At 41.3% G+C, this 17,895-nt stretch overlaps 1 protein-coding gene across 9 annotated transcripts in view; it reads left to right on the top strand.

The window, feature by feature from the left end:
- ARHGAP28 (Rho GTPase activating protein 28) overlaps nucleotides 1-17,895 on the top strand; it is a 240,190-nt gene that overhangs the window by 172,064 nt on the left and 50,231 nt on the right. For 7 of the 9 annotated variants that reach the window (XM_017951551.3, XM_017951550.3, XM_017951547.2 and 4 more), the window contains 2 exons: nucleotides 7,831-7,923; nucleotides 16,546-16,635. In XM_017951551.3, the coding sequence (XP_017807040.2) occupies nucleotides 7,831-7,923; nucleotides 16,546-16,635 (183 nt within the window). The remainder of the gene's footprint in view (nucleotides 1-7,830; nucleotides 7,924-16,545; nucleotides 16,636-17,895) is intronic. The other 2 variants (XM_017951548.2, XM_009192409.3) reach the window with 1 other exon arrangement.

Genomic DNA, 17,895 nt, shown 5'->3' with positions numbered 1-17,895 from the left:
GGAAATGGGCTTTTTCTGGATCAGCCTTTACCTTCTATGCATTTTTCTCTTGTGCCTTTTTACAGGCAGAGGTTTTCCTCTAACCCTATCAAACCATTCCTGCCTGGTTTTTATCTGCCAGGAACTTCCAACAATTTCTGTTCTGTTAATGGAAATGTTCAGTGGTTTTTAGAACTGCACATTTAAAAAGATATATCTTTTGACACTTGGAGTAATTTGCAGGGACAGGAGAAGGTAGCCTGTACATTTTGCTATCTTGATTGAATTTTCTTGTGCTGATTTTTCAGTAGTACTTATGCCTTTCAGAAAATAAATGTGTTTTTTCTTACAATGAAAGTAGTACATAATTGTTATTGGAAACTTAGAAAATACGGACAGACAAGGTGAAGAATGACAATTTCTATGGGTTCAAAGAAATGTTATGATTTCACTAAATATCTAATACATTTAGTTTTTCAATGGAGTTTTTTTATAATAAAGGAACAGACATTTAACCCCTGTTTTACTTGTATACTAAATCAAAAATGTTAAATCAGTCTCCAGATACATCACGCATGGTTTACAGTCCTGTTCATCATGAGCAGAGTTCCAGTACCCAAATACATTTTCCAACATTCAGAAGATCTGAATTAAATGTTCCTTTCAGTAGCACATTTAACTGGGCAAAATCGATCTAATTTATCTTTAGCTTCATAATTGATAAGCAACTAGCTAAAAGTGGAATTAATGTACAATTGACTATATAAATATACAGTGTGCTGTAAAAATGATTATATAACTTATATATATACATTTGGCTGCACATAACAGAAAACACAAGAGATCATGTGTTATACAAATATGAGTTTGTTTTTCTCTCTGAAGCAGATGATGTAGGTGGTGTTTTTCCCTACCATGAATCCAGTTTCCTTTTGTCTTTCATAAAAACAACCAGAAAACTTAAGGAAGACAACAGGCTGGGTTTGGGGTGCACAGTTGATGGTGTCTTCCACAGAGAATAGTGTCTATTAATGTGCCTGGCATTTAGTAGGTGCTCGGTATGGGTTGATAAATTGCTAAATGCAAGGACAAGTGCATAAGTAATCATAGCTATGGTTATCGCCACAAATCTCTATGAATGTACACATAGTATACATAACAAGTGATTTATTGCACAATTAAATTTGGGAAACTATAAATAAAATAAAATACACTTTCATTTTTTTCAATAGCCAGATTATTTTTTGTATCCCAACTCCTCTTTTGGATGTGACTCTGGATAAAGAGGAGGTATTGTCCATTCCCTGTAGAAATGGTCAACTGGTAAGTTAAGGCAAGGGAAACCGAGTGTAAGGAGGTTAGAAAAAATAATTATTTCAAGACAGAAAAACTAATGGAAAAAAATGCCCACTTATATGGAAACAATGAAGAAAAAAAGAGACTCTTAAAAATAAACTCAGGAATAAATAAATCAATTCACAAATAACTATATGCCCTACTTTACTAACAGAAAGAATAACACCCACAGTAATAGCTGCAGCCAGAAGTCAAAATGTTGGGGAAGTTGTCAGATCAGTGTTGTTCTCTTGGATGAGCTCACAATGGAAAATCTTGAGCTACCCTCCATATATCCTTTAGTATTAATTTAATTACCACCATAAGAAATATTTTGACATTTCACTTCTTTTCTTTTCATTTTGAGACGGGGTCTTGCTGTCACCCAGGCTGCAGTGCAGTTGCACAGTCACAGCTCACTGTAACCTGGAACTCCTGGGCTCAAGCAATCCTCCCACCTCAGCCACCCTAGTAGCTGGGACTGCAGCTGCACATCGCCATGCCCAGCTAATGTTTAAATTTTTTTATAGTGATGAGATCTCATTATGTTGCCCAGGCTGGTCTCAGACTCCTAGCCTCTTCCCTCCTAAAGTGCTGGGATTACAGACATGAGCCTCCATGCCCAGATCAGTTATTTTAAAAAGGTAAATATCTCTTTTTTTGGAATTAGAATTGCATTTTTTTCTTCAGCTTTTATTTTAAGTTCTGGGGTACATGTACAGTATGTGCAGGTTTGTTACGCAGGTAAACATGTGCCATGATGGTTTGCTGCACAGATCAACCCATCATGTTGGTATTAAGCTCCGCATCCATTAGCTATTCTTCCTGATGTTCTCCCTTCCCTGACCCTGAACAGGCCCCAGTGTGTTCTGTTCCCCACCATATGTCCATAGTGTGTTCTCATCGTTCAGCTCCCACTTAGAAGTGAGAACATGCAGTGTTTGGTTTTCTGTTCCTGTGTTAGTTTGCTGAGGATAACAGCTTCCAGCTCCATCCATGTCCCTGCAAAGGACACGATCTCATTCCTTTTTATGGCTGCATAGTATTCCATGGTGTATATGTACCACTCTAAATGTAAATATCATGGGAAGCTGCACTATGTCATTTTAAATGTATAGTGGTAAGTGGGAAAAAGTACACTATCTAGCACAGGAAGTGAACACCTTTCATCAGAGCCCATCTGGTCTGTTTTAGTGCAAAGTTTGAAAGAATGCTAATCTGAGTTCATGACTGCCAATGAATCTGTCTCAGTAGAAGGCTTTAATTCTATGAGATGAATCCCATGCGTGATCTATACCACGTGTCATGAAACTTGGGTCCACCGTTTGAAATGGTGCATCGTGAATAGGAGCCATAGAAGGACGGGGGTTTGCTGACATCTGCCTCCACCTGGATTTGTGGTGGCAGATTTCTCATTTACAGTCAGAGACTTTCCTCTGTTATACTTCAGTATGTTTCCTTCTCTTTAGCTTTAGTTTTTTTCCTTCCTGTTAGAGGAGAAGGATTCTTTGCTGTTCCAAGAATAATTCCTATTCCCACCCTTGATCGGATGAAGATGGCGATGATGATGATGATGATGATGTTTTGTTTCTGTACAGTTTCTTTTTATGTTATAGAGATTTCATGTGGGGCACTCTATCTGGAAGTAGGTTCTTTGTCTCTCCTAAGAGTCTGCTGAGTGGTTTGAATGTGGCTAGTTTGTGTTCTGGCCACTCTTCTGTTGCCTTAGGGTAGATCGAGGTCCGGATGTGGAGTATAGTCAGCAGGCACTGTGAGCAATCCTGTTTTGCAGATTTTGTCTCTATTTTCTTTTCTAATTTAATCCATTTTCTAATTTTATTGTATTTTTCCTTCCTCCCCACCAGGACACTTGGCCTGAGGCGTTTGCCCCTCTCTGCTGTCCCCATTCCCCTTGCTGCATCCAGTGTCTCACCCCTCAGCCAGAGGAGGGCAAGTCAGAGCAGACACTGAAGCCTTTCTAAAAAATGGGTTTCTGTGAGCTTTGTGTCCCACCTGGCTCTACCTTCTGTTTTGGTTGTCTTCTCTTTGCCCCGGTGGTGAGGGAAAGCTCTCCACCCTTGGATTATGAGAGTGGCTGAACACACAGCACCCGACACTGGTCATGTGTAATCGACAGCAGTTTATTAGTCACGTATCCTCACAGCTTGGGAGAGGGGGACACTGCATGCCACACAGGGCCACATGTAGGCTGCTCCTGGGAACAGGGTGAGCAAGCAGGGTCTGCAGGCTTTGTAGCATTAGGAGGGTAGGCTGTTCCCTGGCTCCCACAGGAGAAAGCGATTGGGTTTTTGAGTAATTCCATGGGCTGGCAGGGAACTGAAATACTACTCAGAGATACACAAGAACTGTCCTCTGGATAAGGAGGGTTGTTTGACTGGGGGAGCTTCTCTGCGGGAGCACAGTGGGGAGAACTTGCTATTATGCCATCTGATCTCACCAGATTTCCAGGCAGCTCATCATATCGAGCCTTAATTTCGATCTCACACCACACGCACACCCCCACCCCTGACTAGGGATTCTCATTATTCTGGATTTATTTTATGTATTTAATCTTGTATCTTTTTATTCTTATATTCCATCTTTTACCTTCTTCCAAACTAGAGGAAAAATATGGTGAATTTTCACAGAACGTCTTCTCTCTCAGTATATTAGAGGGGGACTTCTGTTTTACAATGGTATGTTGCATCCTTTGTGAGTAGATTTTTAAACTGGACTGCAGACATTGCATCAGGCAAGCAGAGGTGGATAAGGTTTGAAAAATGTACTTCTTACCTTTTTCAAATCTAACCATATGAAACAGAAGATAACAATGTAGATAATCACGAAAGGATGAGATGGGAGCGGGGTGTGTGTGTGTGTGTGTGTGTGTGTGTGTGTGTGTGTGTAGGTTAGACAAGTGCTAATCTTCAAACACTTATATATGGAATTGTAAAATATATTAGTTTAAATATCAAAAATATATATTCTGGTTTCCTCCTGGGTGAGGGGTTCCCAAGACCATGCCCAGGTTCAGTGGTTTAGAAGGACTCACAGGACGCAGCAAACAGTCCTACCCATGGCTGGAATTGTTACTGCAAACGGATACAGAGCAAAATCTGCAAAGAGAAAGGTGCATGGAGCGAAGTGCAGGGAATCTGCACGAGCTTCCAAGAGTCCTCTCTCGGGGGTAACGTAGGACAGGATTAATTCCTCCAGCAGCAAACTGTTTCTACCAGGAAAGTTCAATAAAGCCAAGGAGCCCCAGGTTTTTATCGGGTTGATCACATAGGCACCCTCTACGTAGTACGCCACAAAATTCCAGACTCCCAGAAGGAAAGCCGGTGTTCAGTATAAGCCATATTGTTTGCACAAGCAGTTTAGGATCCATGAGCCAGTCTTAACATTGAGGAAAGAGTGGGAACCTCCTGAAACTCAAGTGTGTGTCAGACCTTCTATGGTACTCTTTTTTGCAGATCTCTCAATATAATATATTTCTAGGTGTATGAGGGGTAAAACTTCTTTCATTTGCCTTTACTTTCTCTTCTTCCCTTAAAAAGTGATGATCAGAGTCCGGTTTATAGGGTAATCACCAGGAAGCAATTGTAGGTATTTAGTGAACACTCACTAAGTGCCCAGCACTCTAGACAACAGCAGTAAAATAAGGAGACATGGCCCCTGCGCACAGGATTTTTATATATTAGCTTAACAGTGAATTTAAAATGCAAACAAAAGGCCGGGCGTGGTGGCTCAAGCCTGTAATCCCAGCACTTTGGGAGGCCGAGACGGGCGGATCACGAGGTCAGGAGATCGAGACCATCCTGGCTAACACGGTGAAACCCCATCTCTACTAAAAATTACAAAAAACTAGCCGGGCGAGGTGGCGGGTGCCTGTAGTCCCAGCTACTCGGGAGGCTGAGGCAGGAGAATGGCTTGAACCCGGGAGGCGGAGCTTGCAGTGAGCCGAGATCCGGCCACTGCACTCCAGCCTGGGTGACAGAGCAAGACTCCGTCTCAAAAAAAAAAAAAAAAAAAAAAAAAAAGCAAACAAAAGCAATGGCGATGGTTAGAAGGTGAGACATGGTTATTCACAGTTATCAGGTAAGATAACAGTTGGCCTTTGAATGGAATGTTTACCAAATGATTTTACGTCGGCCAAAGGCGAACATTAACCCACCCTGCGTTTGTCTCCCCTTGGCTGCCACCCACCCCAACCCAACTAAGCTATACCAACCCATTAGCTGTCACTTTGGGGTAAGTAAAGCAGTTCTGTCTTGAGCTCCATGTGAAAGAGTGAATAATCAAAGTTCCAGAAGGATCTCAGGCATCCTCAGGACGTGCAGACAGAAGCATAATTACAGTGAGCCTCCTCTGTTCCGTCTCCTTCCCAGTCTCCTCATGGGCAAAATGTTCTCTCACGTGGCTTTCACTGTGCCTTTCATTTCAAATCATTGAAGGTCATACCACCTTTAAAAGGTTAATCAGGGCCAGGTATGGCGGCTTACGCCTGTAATCCTAGCACTTTAGGAGGCCAAGGCAGGAGGCTGTCTTGAGCCCAGGAGTTTGAGACCAACCTGGGCAAAAAAACAAGACCCTGTCTCTAGGAAAAAAAAAAAAAATTTAAAAATTAGCCAGATGCAATGGCATGTTCCTGTAGTTCTAGCTATTTGGGAGGCTGAGGCGGGAGGATTCCTTGAGCCCAGGTGTTCAAGGTTGCAGTGAGCTATGATCTCACTATTACACTTTAGACTGGGTGACCTTCTCTCAAAAAAAAAAAAACCGCCCGGGTAAGCACGGTGCCAAACGCATGAATAAACTTCTCACTGAGATAGAAGAGAACGCTGAAGTTATTCTAGGCATACCCGTGAGCTGCTGGACAGTTTATGGAATGAGGTGGCAGGCACTGTCCTGTCCTGCAGAAGGATGATGAAGGAGAATATAATGAAATGACTATGTAGAACAGTAAAAATACCAACTTACATAATCACATGTATTACAGAATGTTACATCTTCTTAGCAGATTGTGCCTTTTACTCTTTGAGCAAATCTGGCAAGAAATGTCTCTGGATACTAAATTTTTATAATCCAAAAAGCTTGAATCCTAAATTGGTGAGTATCAAGATGCTAGACCCTAAATCGGTTTCCTACAGTAACGTATAGCTATTGGCCCATCTGCTTTTTCATACTGTGTTATTGTTGAGAAGTCTGATGCCTCCCTAAAACTTATTCCCTTATTTATATCCTGCTTTCATTTTTATATTTCTGGAAACCTTGTAGGTGTATTTTTATTGTTGAAGAACTGAATATCATTAGGATATGAAATCTTTCTTTTTCTCATCATCATCAGCACTCAGCTTTTTGTTTCTGATAACTTCCTTTCCTTTGAATTCTGAACATTCTCTTCCCATTATTTCTGTAATTCTTTCTTTCTCTCCACTTTTTCTGTTCTTTCACTGCTTGGATTAAACTCACATATCTTAAATTGTCAGTTATTTTCCATATCTTTTTTCTGTTTGTCTGCTAGTAGATTTTGTCTGCATTATTCTTGTAGAGACTTAATTTTAATATTTGCCATGAGTAATTATAACTTGGCCCCTGTTGCATTTATAATTCAACAATCATACTGTTAATTCACAAGAATGCCTCTTTTTCCACTGATTTCCCCTTTATTGTTATACTTAGTTCCTGACTTCTTGTTGCAACTGCCTCTCAAATCTCTCTAAAAAAAAATTATAAATGTTCTTCTCTTTCCTCATTATCTGCTTTTCGTAGAATGTTTATCACTGTACTTCTTTTTCGTGATGTTGGATTTTCTCTTGATATTGGTTTACAAACCATTGCAAAATACCATCATAAAGTCTCACTTTAAAATAGCATGGTTTTGTCAGTTAGATCAGACTTAGACAATTAGAGGTTTTCTTACAAAACAAGAAGCTTAAGGAGGAAGGCCAAGGCTGGTATGGCTGCCCTGGCATGGATCTATCAATTTTTTCTTCTTTCCATTCTGCCCCCCTTAGTGTATGGACCAATTGTTAATACTTACAGGATGTCTGGACATCACAGGCACCATGTCAATGCTTCTGAAAGAAGCTGACTTCATCCACTTTCACAAGAAAACATTAGCTTTCCTGGACACTCCACCAAGTAGAATTGCATTCATATCTTACTGGATATAACCATCAGATGATCACACTCAGTCTTTTTAGTTAGAACATAGCATCTTGGAGCAAAATCATGATATTCATAAGTTAGGAAAGAAAAGAAAGTGGGTTTTGGCAGGAAGCTAGCAGAGTCTGCTTCTGAGACCAATTCTGTTACAGTACATGGCATTTATGAGGATCAATATAATTATGAATGAATTGGTAAGTGCTGTTATCAATGCCCAGGTAGTCATTAATTGTATATATCTCCAGGCAGCTGTACCTATATGTAAAAACTCAAGAGTAATGCATATGTGAATACGCAATCATATTTGGAAAGATATGCCTAGATAAACGTGGCTTTGATTTCTTCTGTTAGCCTCGTGATACCTGTGACAACCACACTAATCAGCTGGATGGCACCAAGGAAGAAAGAGAGCTTCCAACAGTTATCAAGGCAAGTGGTTCCATGGTAAGTTACAGTTGGGGGGATGGTGGTAGGCATGAAATAAGCCATTTCTTCAAGACGGTTGAGCAAAACTTGAAAAAAGTGCAATATAATTAAGATGGCTGGACAACCACAGATTTCAACATACTTATCTACCTTAGATAATTTTTAAGGAAAATATTCAGTGGTAAATGAGCTCAAGTTGAGTAGGTAAGCTCGTGAAAAGGTGCTTAGCATTATTAATGATTATGGAAATGCGAAGAAAGCCACAGTAAGATATTTCTAGATACCCTATGGAATGGCTAAACTTAAAAAGACTGACAATACCAAGCATTGCCAAAGATTCAGAGCAATTAGAACCTTCATATGTTGTTGTTAGGAATGTAAAATGTTTTATCCTCTTGGCAGCATCTTAAAATATTAAGGATATACCTACTATAAGACCCAACCGTTCTACTCGTAAGTAATATGCATACACACAAACACTTATCCACAATGTTTATAGCAGCTTTATTTGTAATAGCCCCAAACTGAAAATATCCAGATGGCCATTTGCAGGTAAATGGCTAAAAAAATTGTGGTATGTCCACAAAATGGAATATTACTCAGCAATAAAAAGCAACAAACTATTGATATGCACAACACAGGTGGATCTCAGAATAATTATACTGTGTGAAAGAAGCCAGACCCAAAAATATTTGATTCACACAAAATGATAGAAAATGTAAACTAACCTATAATGGGGGAAAGATGATCATTGATTGGCTCCTGGGGACAGGAGGGAGGGTGAGGAGGGGAGAGAACTAGAGATTCAAAGGAGGCATGAGTCCATTTTGGGGGGTGCTTGTTTTGTTCATTATCTTGACTGTGGTGATGGTTTCATAGGTCTATATAACTGTCAAAACTCATCAAATTGTATGTTATATATACTTTATGTACAGTTAATTGCATATATGATATATGTCAATAATCCTGATTTTAAAAGTCCATTGAATATCTTATAATCTCATTAATAGACAACATATTTATTTTTCAGTAAGCTACTTACAATAAATGGTCTATTTGTGTGTTACGTATGAATGACCCTTGACTCTAATCACACATGCTGCTAAACCCAAGCACTTACAAAATGTTTACAATCCAATCTACAGTAGTCAGAAACCTACCTTACAAATCAATTCCTATGTAGATAAAAGAAGACACCTTCCTTATGTACAGTAAACATAAATGAAATAATCTGTCAAAGTGTTAGTTTATTGAAAATGTAAAACAATCCTTTTAGTTTGTTTCCAGTGTCTTAAATGATAACCAAATAGCTGTACTTGCTATTGATTCATAATTTACTGTCAAATACAATCAGACCATTTGTTAAAAATCAGTTATATCTTTTTGCTTCATATAAAAGAAAATCTAAGGAACTTAATTTTAAGCAAGTAGAAGGGTTTTTTTAAATCACAAAACTAAGAAATTAATGGCGAATTAACCAAGGCTTGTACAACTGCAAAACAATGTAGTAGTAGCCTTAACACGGACTAACAACTTTTTCCTTTCGTGTTGCTGCCTTAGCACGTGAACTTAATCCTTATACTTACAGGATGCTTAGGAGGCTCTGATACCTTGTTGATACCCGTTAGTGTCCCAAACCAAACTGGGTCAGTTTGCCCATGCAAAATGGAAAGAACACTGAAGCACCAAGTTTTGCAGCAAGAAAGGTTTTTTCCAACTCAAATGGCAAGGAGATAGGAGGAAATGCTCAAACCTGTCTCACTGAGCCGGGGGTTGGAGCAAGTTTTATAGTTAGAGGGTAATGAGGGGTGATCTGATTGGATCTTGCAATAAGGTGATGCCAGGAGGCCTGCTCTGACTGAATCCTGCCATGGGGTGATGCCAGGGCTCAATCTGATTGGATCCTAGATCCTGCCATATGGTGTCTGCTTACTTCAGTCCCTGTTCCTCATTCTGAGCACTTAGGTTCCACCCATGGTTGCATGCTTGGTTCATCTGGTTATGCTCATGTTGTGTGACCTTCAACCTGGGGGTCCATGGTGTAAACCAAAAATAAAATTCTAAGGCCTCCAACTATCTGAATGGACCCCTTCTCTTCGCCAGGGTATTGCAGAGTTATCTGAAAATCTCATTCAGGCCACAGTGGAAGAGGGGGTTGGACATGCCTCATTATACCCTCTAGCGTTAGCATCAACACAGACCTGAAGTCTGATAAACATTTACTGTCTATTCTCTCTAAAGCCTGCTACTTGGAGGCTTCATCTGCATGATAGAACCTAGGTCTCCACAAACCCTATCATAACTCAGACATTCCTTTCTACTAATAACCAATTGCCAATCAATTTTTCTTTCTTTTTTGAGACAGAGTTTCACTCTTGTTGGCCAGGCTGGAGTGCAATGGCACGATCTTGGCTAACTGCAACCTCCGCCTCCCGGGTTCAAGCGATTGTCCCGCCTCAGCCTCCCAAGTAGCTGGGATTACAGGCATGCACCCCCATACCCAGCTAATTTTTTTTGTATTTTTAGAAGAGACAGGGTTTCACCATGTTGCTCAGGCTGGGCTCAAACTCCTGACCTCAGGTGATCCACCCTCCTCAGCCTCCCAAAGTCTTGGGATTACAGGCATGAGCCACTGCGCCCAGCCCATTCAGAAAATTTTTAAATCTACCCATGACCTGGAAGCCCCTGCTTCAAGTTGTTCCACCTTTCCAGATCAAACCAATGTGAATCTTACATGTACTGATTGATGTATTATGTCTCCCTAAAATGTATAAAAGCAAGCTGTACTCTGACCACTGTGGGCACATGTTGTCAGGACACCCTGAGATAGTGTCATGGGCACATCTTTAACCTTGACAAAATAAACTTTCTAAATTGACTGAGACCTGTCTCAGATATTTTGGGTTCACAATGGCAACTAAAAAACAACTCACCACTTAGTTACATAAAAGTCGAACCAGACTGGTCTCAGGGAGGGGTTATATTAGGAACATGTGACAACTGACTGTCCATTTTTAAAAGGAAACCTTCACTCTCCTGGAAAACTTGTACAGTAGAATTTCTCTCTGTCTCTTTTTTTTTTTTTTGACAAACTGTTACACCCTTAATGTGACTGTAAGTTTTTTCTATTCTTATTTTAGTTGCCTGGACCTCATTCCTTTATAAATAAACTTCTCTAGGTTTTTGTGTTTGTTCTCTCTGCAACTTTTTAAATTTTATAAATTTTGAATTTATTTTGAACTTATTGCTGGAATTCTGAACTTTCACAAAGATCTTCTTTTTATCTTTTTCATCCTGGTCAGCACATAGTGGGTCTTTTCTGTCTAAGAGTAATTTTCTTTCTTCAGTTGCTGGATATTTTCTTCTATTATGTCTTAGATTATTTTTCTCCCCACTCCCATCTTTCAAGAGCACATATTGGATGCTTTGCTTCAATTGAATTTGAATAGCTCCTAAATTTTATTGAAGGCAGGCCCCTCTGGAGCTGCCTCTGTGAAGACACTAGCTACAGCAAGGGAGGTGCAGCCAGGGTTGTGCCTTCTGTGGGGCCAGCAGGAGCCAGGAGCAGGTGGGAGCCCTGCCCCCTACTGAGTTGGCAGGGTGGGAGCCCTGTGCTCCCAGGCGCAGCCACAGTCGTCCACCTGCAGCACTGGACCCATGGTGGCCTGGGAAACCCCTCCTCCCACAGGCTTGGAAGTGCCTGCTCATGCTCCCTGGCCTCTCCCCGCTCCTTTCGCCCACTCCAGTGTGGAGCAAAGTTGTGGCACAGCCTGGGTGCTGTCGCAACCCCACAGGGTGTGCACATGCTCAGGTCAGTGCTTACACTCCAGCCCCCTGCTGCCTTGGCCCTCCTCTGAACTTTAGGCACCAACCAGCATGGGAGGGAGGCCAAGGTGGGTGCTGAGGGCAGCTCAGCACAGCTCTGCAGGTACCCCTCAGCAAGAACAGCCTAGGCACTGTGGATGGCATGTTGATGGTGGGAGGCAAACAGGTTGCTGGGCAGAAAGGGTCAGGTACCTGGTGAAAACCCACCTTCAAGCCAGGAACAGCCTGAAGCCAGGAGGATGGGCTGCCAGCTCTGAGTGAAGTCCGCTGACCTGACTGAGGACTTCATTGATGACCATTCAGCCACTTGGGTAGTGCTTTTTCCAAGCCCGCCCATGGCCACCCATGGACCAGTCAGCATGCACTTCCTCCCTTCTGAGCCCGTAAAAACCCCTGGACTCAGCCAGTCACACAGATGTCAGGGACTACAAGGGCTACCTGTTTCAGGTCTCTTCAGGATGACGTGTCTGCAGAAAGGAGCTACCCACTGGGGGTCTCCTGAGAGCTGTTCTGTCACTCAGTGAAGCTCCTCTCTGTCTTGCTCACCCTCCCGTTGTCCGTGTACCTCATTTTTCCTGGACCTGGGACTAGAACTTGGGACCCACCAAATGGTGAGACTGAAAGAGCTGTAACACAAACAGGTCTGAAACATGCTTCCCACTTGCCACATTGTGGGCAAACTAGAAGGAGAGAAGAGCTGTGGCCCTTTGGGGAGCCCAGACCTAGGGGCTCTCTGAGCCAGGGCTGTGACACCCTCTTTGGGGCTCTGCATTTCCTCGGATCTCCAAGCTTCTAGGCACCACCGCATTCCCTGGTGCCCACAGTGGAAGTCATCTGTGGTACACCTGGTCCAGCCATAGCCTTGTACAGAGCCAGTGCCTGTACTGGCACCTGGAGCTGCCTGCCCAGTGCAGCCGACGTGCCTGGCTCTATGCTGTGGCTGGACCCTGTGCTTGCTCACACACTACTTGCCACTCTGCACCTAGCTTGCCCTTGGCAGGCTTGGGATCTGGGCCAGTAGCACAAGCCAAGTGCAGCCTGCTGGGCCAAGTGGGTGGAATGAATCCAGTGGGCCCGAGCAAAACTCGGACAAAGGCTGCACCCGTCACAGAGGCTTCCGGCTAGAAAAGCGACACCCTGAGGATTCTGTGAAATTAGCTCATATTACTCTGTTTGCTCTGTTTTCTAGTTTTCTTCAACTTCATGCTCCAGATTTGAAAATTTTTTTTTGGTCATTATTGTATTTTTATTTAGCTTGTCTCACTCTTTGTGTTTGGCAAACAAATTATGTCCCAAAGCAATTTTTAATCTCTAATATACCCATTATTATAGCAATATCATCTCAGTTCAAAGCAGCAATGGCCCTTTTAAGTTTCTCAGAAGGTAAGAATTACATTATTTTTAGAAAATCAAATAATTTTTATGTTTTCTTAAATTGAAGTATAACTTACAAACTATAAGTGCATACATTTTAGATGTATAATTCAGTAATTTCAGTTGTGTTTTTGTTTTTTGTTTTTTAGAGACAGGGTCTCTGTTGTCCAGCCTGGAGAGCACTGGCACAATCATAGCTCACTGCAGCCTCAAACTCCTGGGCTCCAATGATCCTCCCTCCTCAGCCTCTCAAGTAGCTGGGACTACAGGTGTGCACCACCACACCCAGCTTCAGTTAATTTTCACAAATGTTATCACCCATGTAATTACAGTTAATCAAAATATAGGACATCTCCATTACCCAGAAATTTCTCCTGGGCCCTGTCAGTCAGCAGGCCCCCTGTCCTGGAGAAGCAAGCCCAGCTGTGATTTCTAACACCTTAGCTTGGTTTCTCGTTTCATATAAGTCTAATTATAGTATGTTCTTTTATGTCTGGCTTCTTTAATTTATAATAATTTTGATATTCATCCATTTGTTGCATGTTTTAGGAATTTAGTCCGTTACTAAATAATATTCCATTGTATAAATACACCACTATTGATGTTCACCTGATGATGGACATTTGGATTGTTTACAGTTTGGAGTTATTACAAATAATTCTGCCCAGAACATTTATGATACAAATGTAGAATAAAGGATATAAATTCTCATTTCCCTTAGGTAAAGATGCTACATAATTCAGATTGTCAGCAAACACAGCCGCATCTCTCCATCACCCACAGCTGTTAAACTTAGTAAAGAATAATTTAATAGGTAAATCTAAAATAACTAAATTCTATCATTACAAAAGATCTACAGGCAGAAACAACAACAGAAAATCATTTTCTATTGCATATCCTGTGTGGAGGATCTTGTCAACGAAAGCTAGGTCTTCATGGGTTCACACAGAAAAAATAACAGACTCCTGTATAAATATTTTTCCAGTATCAATATAGATATAAACGTTTAGTTTTTTCCAAGTTATTTTGGAAATGTAAACATCGCGTGTAGAGAACGCATTAGCTTTTGGAATATGTGGCAATCTGTGAGTGCACAGTGATGTGAGTACCATGTGGTCAGGGACCTGCGTGCCTCCCGCTGGGTGGCAGCGAGTGTTTTCAGGTTTTAGGTTGTGCCTCCAGTGGAGGGAGAGCTTCCGACCACGACTATCAATCCAAGGTGTTTCATCTTGTCCTCCTCCCCAGCCCCTCCCCCAGCCCCGTCTATCAGAATCTTTTACAGCAGGGGGTTGATAGGATTCACCCTACGCCTTCACGTAAGGACACAGTGTGTAAAAGGTATTCTCAAGGCAGAAGCTGTCGGCACATTGCAGGTAGAAGGAATTACAGCTCACTGGGCCTCTAAAGTTTTCTGCAGAGGCATAGAGCTGGACTTTATTGATTTTTCTGATTGATTTGTATAGGAAATTGTTGTATGTTTCCTTTGCAGTTGAGTAGATCTATTTTCCAGAAAGGCCAAAATTGTTGATTGTGTGTTTGTGTGAGTCAGGGGGGCTTAACTTTAACGTGTGTAAAGGGGATGGGCTGGTTAGTACGCAGGCTCCCCAGATGCAAAACCAAAGTAATGAGGGAGATAAAAGCTGATTTCATTTCTTGTTCTCCCCTCCATGTGTTTTTTTGTGGCATCCTGAGTTCCTTCCCCCTTAGACTTCTATACTCAAGCTAGGAATTCATCCATCCCTAAGGCAACAGTTTCATTTAATTTAGATCGCATCTTTTTGGTGTTTTTTCCTTGGGTTATATTTAGTTGCTGTCTACATATTTATGGCAAGAGAGGTCAGCCTGGCTCCTGTTTTTCTAAACATGTCTTAATTATTTGTCTGCGGCCATTTCTTACTCTTTGTTCATTCTACGTTATTTGTTTTTCTCTTCCCTTCCTAGACATTTTATCTTATGTTGCTCTTAGGAAGAGATTTTTAACTTACCAAACCAATCTCATTTGCTTTACACCTACATATTTCTCATTTGGCCTGCTGTGGAATTCTTGGCTGGTTTCCAGTGCTATTCAAAACCTTTTCTTTTAAAAAATATATGTTTTTCTGCCATTTGTAGTTATTTGGGTGGCAGGGGAGGTAGATTGTCAGTTTCACCATATTGACTTAAATTTCTTTTTTTTTTTTTTGAGACAGAGTTTTGTTCTTGTCGCCCATTGTGGAGCACAATGGCACAATCTTGGCTCACTGCAACCTCTGCCTCCCAGGTTCAAGCAATTCTCCTGCCTCAGCTTCCCAACAGGCATGCACCACCATGCCCGGCTCATTTTTGTATTTTTAGTAGAGATGGGGTTTCACCATGTTTTCCAGGCTGGTCTCAAACTCCTGACCTCAGGTGATCCTCCTGCCTCAGCCTCCCAAAGTGCTGGGATTACAGGCGTGAGCCACCATGCCCAGCCAACTTAAATTTCTTGTACTAGCTCTTGTTTCTTATTTGTTTCTTTAAAAAAGAAAAAAAAGATCTTTGTTCATTTTGTAAAGTAATGTATAATGTCTCTAGAAAATTGAGAAAATACAGTTAAGCAAAATGAAGAATGCCATTTAATCAAATGCATTAAATTTTGCAGTGAGTTTTGTTGCTGAAGAAAATAATATTCACGTCTTAATTTCAGTGGCACCATACTACACTACAACAAAAATCTCTTAGTTCCAGCTTTATTAAAAAACAAAAAACAAACAAACAAAAAAACCTTGATACTATGGCTACTAAATTCTATTCACTACAAAAAACAGTCATAGAATCTGCTAAAAAAGATTATGAGATTAGTCCAGTTAAGTTTGTGTTTGGATACATGTAATCAAAAAGTTGGAGTTATTTTGCTTCACATGGAGACCCTTCAGATGGGTCGCCCATGTCTGATAGGCCAGCTGCATGGACACAGCCAGGCTTGCTTTTCTGTCCCTGACTTCTTCCCGGTGCCCATTGTCCTCATTTGTACAAGATGCTTGGCAGCTCCAGGCTGTCATCTGTGGTCCTATCATGAGCATGTATCAGCTGAACCTATTTTTTTTCTTAGTAAATACACTTGGTAAAGTTTCACTTACACCTTGTTGGCCACGTGACCCCTCTTAACTGCAAATGAGACTGGAAATCAGGTTTTTTGATTCACCCCAATTCCCTGGAACAAAACCAAGATATTGTTAAGGCAAATAGAGTTTGTGGCAGGCACATCAGTGTCTGCCACAGAGGCCAGTGTCCTTAGAGGGCTAGGCACCTAGGTGGCTCATAGTAATGCTGCACTAGCAGTTGGATGCAATTGTCTATGCACAGGCAGTCATGATTGCATATATTGCCACACATATCTCAGTATGAACACAGAAGAGAATACACAAACACATTAGAAAGTATTTGCCCGAATAAGAATGGTACTTTTATTTCTCCATTTAGCCAGATGATGCTTCTCTCAACAGTACTACCCTGTCTGATGCGTCCCAGGATAAAGAAGGGAGTTTTGCAGTTCCCAGGAGTGACTCTGTGGTAAGTCATCCATGTCAGCACAGTTACATGTCAAGGTACAGTTGCAAGTCAGTGCAACTAATGTAGGAAGGTAAGAAGAAGCAATTCTTGAAAACATTAAAAAAATACTTGAACTAAGATCGCAAGGAAACCACAGCTGCTGGTAGAATTACTGACTTTGTAAAAATTAGGAAGAAAGAGGCTCAAAATGAAAGAGGACTCCATGAATTAATATATCACTGCAGTGAGAATTCAAAGTGTGTGTGTGTGTGTGTGTGTGTGTGTATGTGTGTATATATATATATATATATCTCAATTTGGAGAAATTTGTTAACTTTGGTCTTCTCGGCTGAGTTCACTTAGAAAAATCCCAGAGGTTTGATGATGTGGCTTAACTGCCATCTTAACCCAGAAGTTCCTTTTACCCACAGGATAAATTCAAAACTTTCATGTTGATATTGAAGACTCTCCACTATGCCTACATTTCCAGCCTTAATTCTCAGGACTCACTCATGCAAACTCTTTGCCTTCAGATGAATTCATTCACTTGGTCTTAAATAGCAGAACTTGTACTTTTGTTTTGTCAAAAATGTTTGTCATTCCCCCTCCCGTCACCCCCACTGCGAATCCCCAGTCAGTGTCTCTGAGCAGGTGCTCTGCAGGGAGGATATTATAGACCCTCCACAGAAGACAGAGACCCCATTAGATGAGGCAGTGGTTTTCCAGTGGCAGGTTGATGGAAGGCAGCAGTTAGCACAATAGCCACTCAGATGGAGGTGGCACGTTCAAAGGTTCTGCTGGGCCAGTTGTTTCTCAACCCCTGTCCATTTCGAGAAACAAGGAGCTGACGACATTTACATGCATGACACATTCCTAGGAAATCTCTGTTGTTTGGGGAGATAATGCTGTTAGCCCCATATAGATTTGCTTTGTTGTTGTGTTTTTAGATTTTTGTTTATGCTATTGTTTTGTTTTGTTGCACAGTGATCATGTAAGAGGAATAAAATAATGTGAGTGACTTTTATCTTTTACTAATAACTCTGTAGGTTATGGCATAAATAGGCTGAGAGATGCCCACAATATCTGACCCACTGGCTGTAAATCAGCTCTTTCCCATTCAAGACCCAGCATTGGGATGCAAATGAGTGAGAGTGTCTGTATTTTAGACATCACCTCAAATTCACCCCATTTATTAATGAAAACAAAGTCAGTCATTCACAAAGTCTGGTAACTGTTGGAATAAGGAGTGACCTGCGGTAGATCTTACACAGTTGTGCTGTT

This window comes from Papio anubis, chromosome 19 (genome assembly GCF_008728515.1).
Source record: "Papio anubis isolate 15944 chromosome 19, Panubis1.0, whole genome shotgun sequence".
Taxonomy (NCBI): domain Eukaryota; kingdom Metazoa; phylum Chordata; class Mammalia; order Primates; family Cercopithecidae; genus Papio; species Papio anubis.
Note: the sequence above shows the minus strand (reverse complement) of the source record. Positions and strands in the feature narration are given on the sequence as shown.